At 40.7% G+C, this 12,401-nt stretch overlaps 1 protein-coding gene across 1 annotated transcript in view; it reads left to right on the top strand.

The window, feature by feature from the left end:
- The window catches only part of ctbp2a (C-terminal binding protein 2a), a 59,948-nt gene that overhangs the window by 14,357 nt on the left and 33,190 nt on the right, over window positions 1-12,401 (top strand). The window contains exon 2 of the mRNA XM_029520451.1: window positions 4,312-4,473. Coding sequence (XP_029376311.1) covers window positions 4,416-4,473 — 58 coding nt within the window. The 5' untranslated portion in view covers window positions 4,312-4,415. The remainder of the gene's footprint in view (window positions 1-4,311; window positions 4,474-12,401) is intronic.

Consider the following 12,401-nt stretch of genomic DNA (forward strand, 5'->3'; position numbering starts at 1 on the left):
CTAATCATCAGAAAACAGAACTAGATGTTCTTTCTTGAAGATGAAAGCTCCCCCTTGTCATAAAAAACTGCACAGATATTTCAAGAAAACGTGTTATGAAAACCTCAGAGCTGGAGCTTTATTTGATCATGGGCCTTTTCACCTTTAGCCAAACCCATAGACTTCTTAATCTGGTGAGAGGGCTCCTCTGAGGTGCAGCTGCAGTCAGAAAAAGACCTCTCTCTTTTCACTGCCTCTCTGCGTCTTCAGTGTTATTACCAATCTAAACAAGGCAGCTTGGCTTTTCATGTGTCTTCACAAAAGGAACAGAAAAAGGAGTTGAAATAGAGATGTGTTTCTGAAGTGTACGACTAGCTCTGACTAATTAGGAAGTGTCTTAATGTAAACGGTGTCAGATGGAAAAACACTGTGTAAAATCATAACCTCTGTGAGTGATGCAACAGCTGCAACAATACGGTGTAATGTCTGGTGCACTTGATTTTTTTTTTTCTCCTTATTTTTCAGGGGGCTGTAATGAAAGTTTTATTTCAGTTTGTCTGTAGAGACTCAGCAAAGAATCTCTGGCAGCAATCTTGGGTGCACATCTGTCACAATTCATTCAAGCGTTACAAAGCTCTTATCTTTGAACGCCACTCAGTGCTGTGCCATTAATTTATCCAGTGTTCAGATACATTAACAAGCTTAATCTCTGAGGTCCATTGTAAATATTTGTTGAAATTAACACTTATGTCAAAGCTTTGCCAGAAGACTTTGCGTGACTACAGCACAAGCGTGTCTCAGTGTGAGAAAGCAATATCTAGAAATTTTAAAGAGCCTCATTTACCCAGAAATCCTTTAAAATTATTTGAGTGGCTGCCACATTTATTGGATAGAAGTGATTTCCTCTTCCTTTTTTTAGTACCATTTTTAACCACCATTGTAGTATTTAATTGTGTTTTTGTTTTTCAAATCATATCTGAGCTGCAAGTAATGATTTTTCTGCAGAACATTTAATTGATTAAGCTTCTAGATTTGCAATGATACGAAGCTGACGAAAGCTTCAAGATCCTCCAATTGGAGGTACAAAATGAATATTTGACATCTATCATAGAAAAATTGCTTTATAAACAGATTACTTTTCAGTGAAATGAAAATTAAGCAATGTTTGTTTTAATTTGAGCAAATAAGAGGGGCATACTATATCGTAGTGAAAATGAGATAATATGAACTGAAGAAAAAACATGGGCAAATGTTTTTTAAGTGGCACTGATGCACAAGAAACCTCATGTTAAAAACACAGAAACAACAGTTTATGTGTAGTGAATTGACAAGTTTCAGCCGATAAGCAGGACGGTATATTATTCAATGCCTTGAAAGTTCAGACATTGCTGTTGCATGTTTCAGTCAGTCAACGGCCACTGAACAAATGGTGCTTGCAGGTGTTGTATCTCATCATTTTTGAATGGAAAATTGATTTTTATGCATTGATATAATACATATTTTCATCAGCCCACAACACCAAAATTTTGGCATTGCAAAGTCCAAAAAATTACCAAGAATATTGTGAGTTTTGCTTCACTCTTCATATGTAACAGCAGTGATTCTGGTCACGATCTGATTTGGAACATTCGCAGACTTGTCAGAGAACCTGTGAACACAACTACAAGCCACAAGTAACACACTGCCACATGTGTATTGAGCAAAATGTTTGCCCTCTCTGTGCCAAGCCAGACAATCCCTTGAGATGTGTTTTTGTCATTTGTATCTGTGTGTATAACTTTCTCCTGTGTTTCTCTTCCTCTTCTGGCACTGAGCACATATTTTTTCTCAGGTCAATCCCCTTATTGTTAAATTGCATAACAGCACTTAGTCAAGTAACAATTCAGCAGCAATGGGGCTAAGGACTCCAGGATAACTGTACTTCCTCTCTTCCTCTCTTGGACTCATCTGATAGAGAGCTCTGCTCAAAGTTGTTATTGACTTTTCAACCCACTTAGTGGAGTTGACTTTTTTTTCCCTCTGGAAATGGAGTGGATCTCCTCCTTACATGAGTCAAATCTCTGGAATTAATTTATGGAAATGAAGTCATGGATACCACAGCTTTGGGCTTTTGGTAAAATGTAGCTCGCTCTCAAATTGCTGAGGAGGCATTTCCTCTGAGCCGATGAGGTTTGCCATCCCCTCATTTGAGACCACCGCTGAAGAGTGATGAAATGTCATATTTGAGATGATTCCAGGTGTAGATGATGGTTATTATTCTAACTGAATGTGGTTCTGGGGGGGGGGTTCAAGTTACATATTGCATAAATAATACAACTGATTAAGGGTCTGTTGAAGCTGCAAAAAGTATGAATATTTTTAAAATTTGGTAAAACAAGTGATAGTCTGATAGACCTAGATGATTAAGTCAAAGTTTTTATCCTAAATTGACACCACACTCTATCAATCAAATATTGGTTATCAACTTAATGTGTGGTGGAATTAACTGGGTATCACATAAATTAATTATGTCGCATATTGATCAATGAAACTATCATCACAATACAATAGGTAAAAAGGGATGCCATTAGATTAAACCACCTTTGAATTAAAGCTACTTTTAAAAATAACCCAATGTCAGCTCACCATAAATACGGTATTATTGTGATTTTATTCCCATCCAAATGTTGCAGTCTGAATTAATGTTTGTCCACTGAGAGAGTTGTCAGTAAAACGTCTACATCAGGAGAATTTATCATGTTCAAATAGCCAGATGCTCTCATGACCTGTAGTGTGACTGCTCTACAGCACTGAGAGATGCCCATGCATGTTTCCTACGGTCTATTCATAGCCGAGGCAGTGTGACTCCCCCGCCTCAGACTGACTGTTTCCTGCTTTCCCCTCTTGCTCAATTACTTCTCTTCTGACTCCCACATGTGGGTCTTCAGCTCTTTGGCAGGAAGGCTTACCTTGTGGAGGAGGGAAGCAGCAGCACAGCTGACTGGTGAAGCAACCCGCAATGTGTTTGCCATGTCAGAGATATATCAGTGCTCAAAGTATGTTGAATGCAAGAGGAATGTACTACCTACGCTAACGTGTCTTTTAAATTTACTTAGCTGCAGCACCTCCCCCTCCTGTCCCTGCAGCTGGGGAAATGCCCCAACAGCTGGCCAAATAAAAAGGCTGTGCATCAATTCATCACTCAGCCATATTGCTTATCCTGCCCTCCACCCCACCAGAATATAACGGTTATAATTGCAGTTGCAGTGCAAATATCAATATATCATCATGTTAAGAGAGCTGTTTTCAAAGTGCAACACTCTAGGATTGGGGTTCAGAGGCCAATATGGAAAGAAATGGGGACAAATGGGAAAGCACTGAGAGATTTACAGTTAAATGTAGGAGGATGGTGGTGTCACACTGTACTCATCCCGTTAGATGATGTTTTTCTAGTACTTTCCTCTCCCTCCCACCAACCCCCTTTCATGTCTTTATTCTGCTGATACAACCTCCTCCTGTCTGCTGACTAACTGACCCACATTCCTCTGTTTGACTCGCTGCCTTTAAACTGTGTATCCATGCCTACATTTCTGCTTGTCATCTTGCTTGTCATTGTGTATGTGTGTGTGTGTGTGTGTGCCTAATTCCCATTTGTGCATGCATGCCTTCTCGTACCATCCTCTGTCTGTCTCCGTCTGCCTGCCTGCCTTTCCCCACAAAATTGGTCTGTGCTGTGTCCCCCAGGCTTCAGCAGCAACCAGACAGGAGACTCTTTAGAGGACCACCAGTCCTCTGAAGATGCTTCCTTTACTCCCTCACTGCTTCTGTTTCTGTCAGTGCTGGGGCTCTGGTTGCAGAGGTGATGTTTCATTAAATAAACGGTGCTGCCTGAGATGAAGCTCCCTCTGGTGGAGAGCAGACTCTGCAGGGCAAAAATGTCTAATTTAGCAAATTCAGTGATTCTGTCAAGGTTTAATGGGAGACTCCTGACAGGTCATGATTCCTTGAGATGTAAGTTTAGAAAATTTTGTCAGATAATGCCAGATTATCATGACACCAGTAAGTGACTAAAATGTTCTCAGCTACAAGTAACAACTCTTTTATTGTTTTTTGCATTACATACACCTTCCCTTATTTTAGTTGGAAAAGCCAAGTACTTACGTCTGGTACAACACACCACATGGCAGCAACTGTGTAAAATATTTTTCATTAACCAATCAGGGCATGGGAATGAAAACTAAACAAAATTTTCACCTGCCTGGACTAGATTATTTTGTATACACTGAATGCGTATGTTTGACCCCCAGAGTGATTTACAAAATTGACCTTTGTCCCTGCTTTCTTGAATTTCAGGTCTATAAATATCAGCTGATTAACTTTGGAAGATTGCTGACTTTCAGAGGAAGAGAGGTGGACAGAAAATCAAAAGAGGAGAGAGTGCGTCAAGCTGTGACGGGATGGCACTGGTCGACAAACATAAAGTGAAACGCCAGCGCTTGGACAGGATCTGTGAGGGTGAGGCAGACTCATTTACTCCCAGCTCTCTGGATATACAATTGCAAGCTGATAATTGAGGTTGTGGGATGCGTACATCTTTTGGTGTATGAATTTAAAGCTCATCATGTGCATTAAATCACAGGTTTATGCAATACCCATGAAAAAAGATGGGTGAATGCTGTTATGTATGGTTACAGAAGTTTTCACTAGTATTTAAGCCTTACTGCTCTGCTGCTACTTATCCAGCTAGTGGCATCGGTTGCACAAGTGTGTTTGTGTGTGTGTCAAAAGGGAGCCTTGGGACCAACTTTGGCTTTGAAGGCAGCCAAAAAAAAGGAGAGGAGGAGAGGGGGTGGGTGTGTTGTGTTGTCGAAGAGATCCAGTTGATGGCTGAATGACACTTGAGTTCTATATTTTCAGATTGCGAGCAATAAGTAGGGAGTAATAAATGGCAGCTCTCATCAGAGCCCTGAGTTGTGGGATTGATTTCTAGATGTGCATATGTGTCTTTGTGTGTATGTGTGACTGTATGTGTGTTTTTTGCTTTGGGAAAAAGATTGTCCTTTCATTTTGGCTTTCTTCTTCTTCTTCTACTTATTCTCTAAATAACTAGAGTCACAAAATTTCTTGAGTGTTCATTTTGTATGTGTGTTTGTTTTTGTGTCCATACTCACCAATGTTCATGCAAAAGGAAGGCATACACTGCAGATAGTTTCATCTTCGCCACTCTTTAAAGAGATAGATCAGCGAGCTCAATGCAGTTTCTCACTGAGGTTTTCTTTCATCTAGTGAAAAACTGAAATGCATTCCTGCATTTTATTATATAATATACAAATGAAACTGCTGCAGCGTTTTCTATAGAATTTGAACTCTTAGTTATTTCACTAGTGAGTTAAATTGTGATTAATTCATGTGGCTGTAAAGTCAGTATGCTTCAAGTAAAGTTCTCACCATTTGCTCAAACAATTTTTGAGATGTTCTCCACCCACAACCTTCAGGCATTTGAATTTCTCTTCCTGCACCAAGTGGCCGTTGACTTTTTTTTTTTTTTTTTTTATAGGAAAGGTACACTCTTACTTCTTTGTCAGTTTTGTGTGTGTCTATGTAAAGGAGGGCCCACACCATGAATGACTTCAAAGATAGACTGTCCAAAAGTGTGTGCCATTATCTGCATTATATCCTCCTCTCTAGTTGCTGCCTTTTGAGTGTGGTCACTCAGAGCTGCCATAAACACTCCAGCCAAGCTGTGGACATTGTTGGATGACATGTTGTATAAACTTGTTCGACTGAAGCGTACCCTGGTCATAACTGTTTCCTCCATGTCTGTAATATCTACCCAGGATCTCTTCCAATGTGAACTTTCCAACCGCTGTCTCTGTCGAATAGTCTGTCAAACTGTGACGGTCATGACAGATGGACACTGAGAGAATGTCAAACAACCAACCGCATTGAAAAATTCACTTTAATTTTCACAGTCAAGTTAATCACACGAGTGGAGTTTTGTTACAAGATTATGTTTTTGGTGATTTGCATTATTTCAAATGTCAACATGATTGAGAATGCCATAATTTTACTCATGTAAAAGAGCAAAGAAGTTACTGTTTCACCTCAGTGCTCTATAAGGGAAATTTACAGGATTTTTTCTTTGCACAGACGACACTGAAACTCTCCTGTTTGTTCCTTTCAAAGGAAAATCCCTTTGAGATTGAGAAACAAAACATAATAGATTCCTAAATGAAGCTGTGGTGCTGCCTGTTTCCACCCTCAGAATGAGAGCCACATGTGGCATCTCAAAACTCCCCAAAACCATCAGCCCTGCAAACTTGGAAACACTTTATTCTCTCCTTTTTTCACACAAGAAGAATGACGCCGGACTCTCTAAGGGGGAAATGTGGTAAACATCATATAACAGTATTTTCTGATCTGCACCATTTGTCCCACAGACATCTTCTGCAGTGTCTCCTTCTTATCAACAATGAAATCGCTCTACCAAGGAGGATTTGTCTGCTGCAGTTAGTCACCACAGCTGCTCTTAAAAATGTGTAGAAGAGGGTGATTCACATTGAGGAAGTTAAAAGATCAGAGGTTGGTGAATCACGCTGTTTTCACAGTAGTGTTGAATCTGTTCAGCCATATAAAAAACGGGGCATTACGAAACCAGAGGCATGGGGCTTTCTGCAACATAATGTCAAAGCCACCCACTATCATCTATAAACAGAGTGTCGGGACTGAGGCGTGAAATAGAAATCAAAGTTCATATTATGTGTATTGACAAAAACAAGAACGCAATGGACTGATTGTGATTGCGTTGCTGTCGTGGGTTGCAGTTGGCGAGACGGCAAGAGAAGCCTCCCTAATCTCCATTTATCTTTGGAGGGTAACTGTGTCAATCCAATACTTGTCTCACAGCGGAGTGCATTGATTAAATCTTTACTCATTGTGATGAGTGGCTAACTGAGCCATGCCTGTGGTCTAAATCGAATTCGAAATGGCTGATCAAGTGTGGTTGTTTACTCCCATCAGAAGGAGTCACAGTGCTGGAATGTAGATTTTTACTGGAATGGTGGATGTTTCACCGTTCAGGATATCTAATGTGATTTGTCGTCCTTTGCTTTCATGTTGGATTTTTGCTGGTTTTCAAATTAGAGACGCATTCAAACCCAGGGCCATCTCTCTTTTGTCTCTTTTAAAGCAGTTATTTTTCTTGGACCCCAGTTAGGAAAAATATAATTATTTTGTTTATTTGTATTGTTAACGACTAAACAATGACACTTGTCAAAACACAAAAAGGTTTTTATGTTTTTAATGTCATGAAAATCAATTTTGATTCATTATGCAAAAGACTCCACTTTGCTTTTGATTGAGCCTCACAGCATTGAGTAGTTTGTATATCGGCTTTAAAGATGTATATGGTGGAGCTTTTCCTTCTGTTGTGGGTTTGATAAAGTGCCAAGAGGAGTGTAACTGCAATAAGGGAACTGTGGCAAACATCTGTTGTCAGCATCAGTTCCCATACTCCCTTTCCTCATCCTCTCTCCCCTTTCTCACTCTCTCTCTCTCTCTCTCTCTCTCTCTCACTCTCTCTCTCTCTCCAACTCTCTAACTCTCCCTCTTTCTCTCTCTCTCCTTCTGTCCGCTCCATCTGCGTACCCAGCATGCATTGGCTTGGGCAGCAGTGCAAGTTGTTGCCATTGACGTTTAGCCAGAGCAAGCTGACTGATCCGGGCAGAGATGGGATGTGAGCGGCACTGCGACGTGAACTAGGTCACAATGACAGCATGTTCCTGAATGTTGATTTACAAGTTGTGAATCTGTGCTTGGACGCAAACACCACAAGGTGGGGTAGTGGAATTTGTCATGGTGCTGATTCCAAGTGTTTTAGTTGGCAGTTAAATAAACATGTTAATGCTCAATAATGCATCTTGTTTTGTCATGTGTGCAGCAGGAGTAAATGTTCAAACAGTGAACAGTAAATTATGTCACACTGAAACAAGATAAAATGTGGCCTGTGAATAATTCATGCAGGCTTTTTTTTTTCTTTCTTTATAACAAAGGCTGAGAGGATGCCCAGGGAGAAGGTGTAGGAAAAAGGAAAGAGTAGTCCTGATGTCATTCTCCTCCTCCAGGAGAGCGTGTGGGGGAGGCTTCATCTCAAGGCTTTACCACCCCACAGTCTGACATTCATCTCTGGTATGAGGTCATTGATGCAATGTTTGGGTTTGACCCCCCCCTCCACACACACACACACACACACACACACACACAACTCGGGCTTGTTGCAGGCTTGTCACCAAAACCCATGACCCTTTTATAGACTTTGTTATGGAGTTATGAAGAGCCGGATAGAAAAGGGAGTTGTTTTTTGTTTTTTTGTTTTTTTTTTTTCCGGAGGGTGGGGGGTATTGTAATCACTTATAGGAAAAATGCTGAGGTTATTGCGTTATTATTAACAAAGTGTGACAGCCACTGGAATGAACAGTTTTTTATGTTCAGTCTTTTTGTAAGTCTACCGCCTGTATTTGTCTTTGTTTAACGTGGCATGTAACTTAGCGGTTACTGAAAGTTTGAAATGAGGTTCCTGGAAAATATCTGAATTGCTAAATGAACTCTCCAGCTACAATGCTAAGTATTATAATTACCTGTGGCTTTTCAGGATTGGGCCTGGAAAAGGGATGGAAGATGGGCATGGGAGGTGGGGTGATGGGGTGCACCCTAAGGAGATGGATTAAGGCTAAAGAGCGCTCTCCATTACATCACTGATTCTGAGGGAGTTCTGTTGAACTTTAGCGCTTTTGCTGCTGTGAGTGTTCAGTGCGTACATACCAACACAATGGAACAAAACTATCATTACAGAATACTGCACAAAGTAGATATGATTGTTATTTAGATAAGTACAAGCTCCGTTGCCTTCAGCCTCCATTTTACAGTCCATCTTGTCCCTATGGAGATACTTTTAGAGAAAAATAATCCCACTGGAATCACATCCAAGGCAGCCATGTATATAATGTCTGTCAACAATGCACTGCAATTTATCTGATAGCATTATTCTTTGTAGTTGTACTGGTATTGTAATCCCATTTCCAGTTGGTGCCTCCTGCCCCACGCTCATGCATAAGTCAAGGTGCATTTAACATTCAAATCATGCCGCCTGTATGCGACCTGTCACAGTGTAGGAGACAGTTGTTTTTATTTCTGTTGCAGTGCAGTATTCCCTTTGAGTTAGCGTGTGATTCTTATTCATGCATGCATGTCACACCAAGGCCAAGGCTTTAGCAGCAGTTTGCGTGTGTGAATGAAAAGGGACATTAATGAAGCACCGTGGCTACTGCTGCCTCTGCTGCACGACTGAGGATGAGCAGAATGGGATCAGAAGGCTGAAAGAGGGGATGTGGGATCATGCAAGTTGTGTGTGTGTGTGTGTGTGTGTGTGTGTGGGTGTGTGTGTGTGTGTGGGGGTGAGCAGCCTTGTTGCATGTAAACTCTGTGCCTCAAACGTTTAGCATGCAAACATTTTACATTGTTAAAACTTGCACCAACGGCTACACACATGGATGCACACATACACAGAGCTATTACAAATGATGTCTGCCTTGTTACTTGATGCTTAATGCAGTATTCCCCTAATGGTGGAAGAACAAATACACAGCACCAGACCCAAGTTAAGTGTTTTATAAAATCTAGTAGCAATGAAGAACTCTGAACTATACAACTGTATCCTCATATAAGTTCATTTACCCAAGGTTTCTGTATGTTTTAGTCGTTTTAAAATTTTTTCCTTAGTCAAGTCTTATTCAATGTAAGGTCTTTATAAGCTTCTGCTGGGGTGGTATTATATTTGTTCTAAAATCCCCAGCTTAATTCCCAAATCCCTCTGTTACAGTGAATCTGGCGTTGTGTGCACAGTCTGGCAAGTATGGCAAATGGAGGAACATTAGAATTTGAAAGTCAAACATTGTTTAGTTCGAGACAAACAGAGCTGTGATTTACTTTCCTGTCAGGATTAGATCCGCATACCCTGAGTACACACCTCTGCCCCAGTCTCTGTTTGAGCGAGTGTAAGGATGTGATCTTCTCTGCTGTGCGGAGAGTCAGAGTCTCCTGAGAGTAATGACAGTAGTTTGTAGGGTTGAAGAAAGATGCCAAGGGATCTTATACTTTATATAGACTGTTGCTCTTCGAAGTGTGTGCATGTGAATGTGTTTTCAGAAAACCAGAAACACGTTTGCTTAATTCTTGAGAGGCTGGTTTTATTAGTAAATATACATATACACATGTATGGATTTACATAAATACGTAGACTTATTTCCCAGGTTTACAAAGGTGGATATAGGGCGACATAATTTGCAAACATCAGTTAACAGGCTGAACATTTTTTTTTTTGACCAAATCTGAGCCCACTCGTAAAACTGAATAAAAACGCAGACATGACTTTGTGCTATTGTGTGATGAATGTCGATCATGAATTGAAATGACTTGAAAACTTGAAAAAAAGAAAAAAATATGTATATGGAAAAGCAAAACACTAACTGTTAAATTTCAAAATGACTTTTCCACCAACTCTCAGCTTTGATTTAATAATTCATCTTTACACTTGGCTCTAGATCTTTTCTCCTTCCCATTTTAATTTCCTTTTTACATTGGGCTGACTAATGTTCCTGTGACCTTACCAAAAAAAAAAAAAAAGTTCTCAGTCATCTGCGCAATTGGTTTTTCATCAGCTTTTTCCTGTCATCTTGGGCAAACAGCAGACTTCTGCACTCCCTCTCTGATCTTGTCCTACTCCAATTACACAGCCATGATTAAACAAGATATTAGCACAGATGACAGACATGCCTGCACAGTTTCCACATGCCCTCTATGAGATATTCAGGACCCTTTTCAATATGCTGATGTTAACAAAGACTTTCCTCATAGGTTACAATATTTGTGGTACTTCTTCATCTGTTTTTACGCATTAATAAACAAGTATTCACTGCAGAATGAATTAAGTTTCAGCATCAGTAACATAAAATGCGGGCAGGCAGCCATGTAGGCAGGTGCACTCTCAGAACCATACGTTACAATGAATATCGCCTTGGTTAAATTAAATGGTGAATGTATTGTATTAATAACATGTATGGCTCATGGCCAAGACTGACATGTAACTCTTCAGCTTTATATTTTTTTTTCCCCATTATGGCATATTTGAATCCCGTGGAATGAGTCCCTGTTGTGTTGCAGCTCAAGCCTCGTGTTTTTGTAAGTCATAGGTTGTAGGTGCTTTGGATTAACTGCTCTTACAAAAACAACCCTTCCCCCTTTCACACACAAACACATGCGTACGCACATAATACAGATGCACACACCGCACTCCCCCAGTGTTTTACTTTTCTCTGTGAAGGGGTAAATCCAGATTACAGTCGAAGGAGATCAGAGCAGCTTTGGGAAACGAGGAAAGGTGCCGTATTTCAACAGTAATAAACATATATGGCTATGCCTCATGTAGTAATATAATTAAACAAATGAAACAACGTTAAACTTGAGACTTTCTGAACAAGTGATGCATAGTGCACATTTGACTTCATACGCAACAAGAGTAACACTGATAATCAACTGGACCACTGAAGGGAAAATAGGACAATCATTGCAGATGGATTTTGTTATGCATCTCCATCTGGTCAGGTCCAGTTTTCCTATATCTGTCCTCCAATTAACATACAGACTGGAGGTCTGACAGTGCGCACTGTGGCGGCATCAAGGACATTTCAGACTGAGTTGGAGAGCAGTTGCGTGGTGGCTTTGCCGTGAGCATGGGTCCTGAAGGATTAGTGTCCAATCAGAGTGGATTTGATGTTTACTGACAGCACATGGGACTTAGCTGAGAGAACTGTATTTCATTTGTATTCAATGAAGCCGCGTGCTTTGAGTGGCCTCCCCTCCCCATGCTTTTACTCTGGGAAACTAAAAGGTCAGACCTGTTGAGGACAGCACATCAACAGCAACAACCACCTCAGGTAGGTGACTCTGCAAGAGGAGGGGTTTGGGGCTGGACTCACTGGGCATCATCATCGCCACCACCATTATTATCATCATCACCACTATCACCAGATACCCATGTATCTGGTACACATGATGTCAGAGTGGGAGGTGGAATTAAACAGGCTTTATTTAGATGTAATCCCTCAAAGCAATCGGCAGAGTGAGTAAAATGTCCAGGAGAAGAGAGAGATAAACCCCACTGGATTAGTACAAGCCCCTGCCCATCCCAACCAATAACTCAACCTACCCTCTCTTTTCCTTTTTCTTTTTTTATGAACATTTGGTGGCCGTCTCACCCACATATCCTGTTACAGCATCCTCCTTGGAGTAGTTGTTCTACCTCCGCGGCGTATTGTGTTAGGGTGGTTTGGTGTGATGTGTTTGTGCGTGGTGTCTTTTTTCCTTGTACACAACAAGCGCGGCATGAA

Source organism: Echeneis naucrates, chromosome 15 (genome assembly GCF_900963305.1).
Source record: "Echeneis naucrates chromosome 15, fEcheNa1.1, whole genome shotgun sequence".
Classification (NCBI taxonomy): domain Eukaryota; kingdom Metazoa; phylum Chordata; class Actinopteri; order Carangiformes; family Echeneidae; genus Echeneis; species Echeneis naucrates.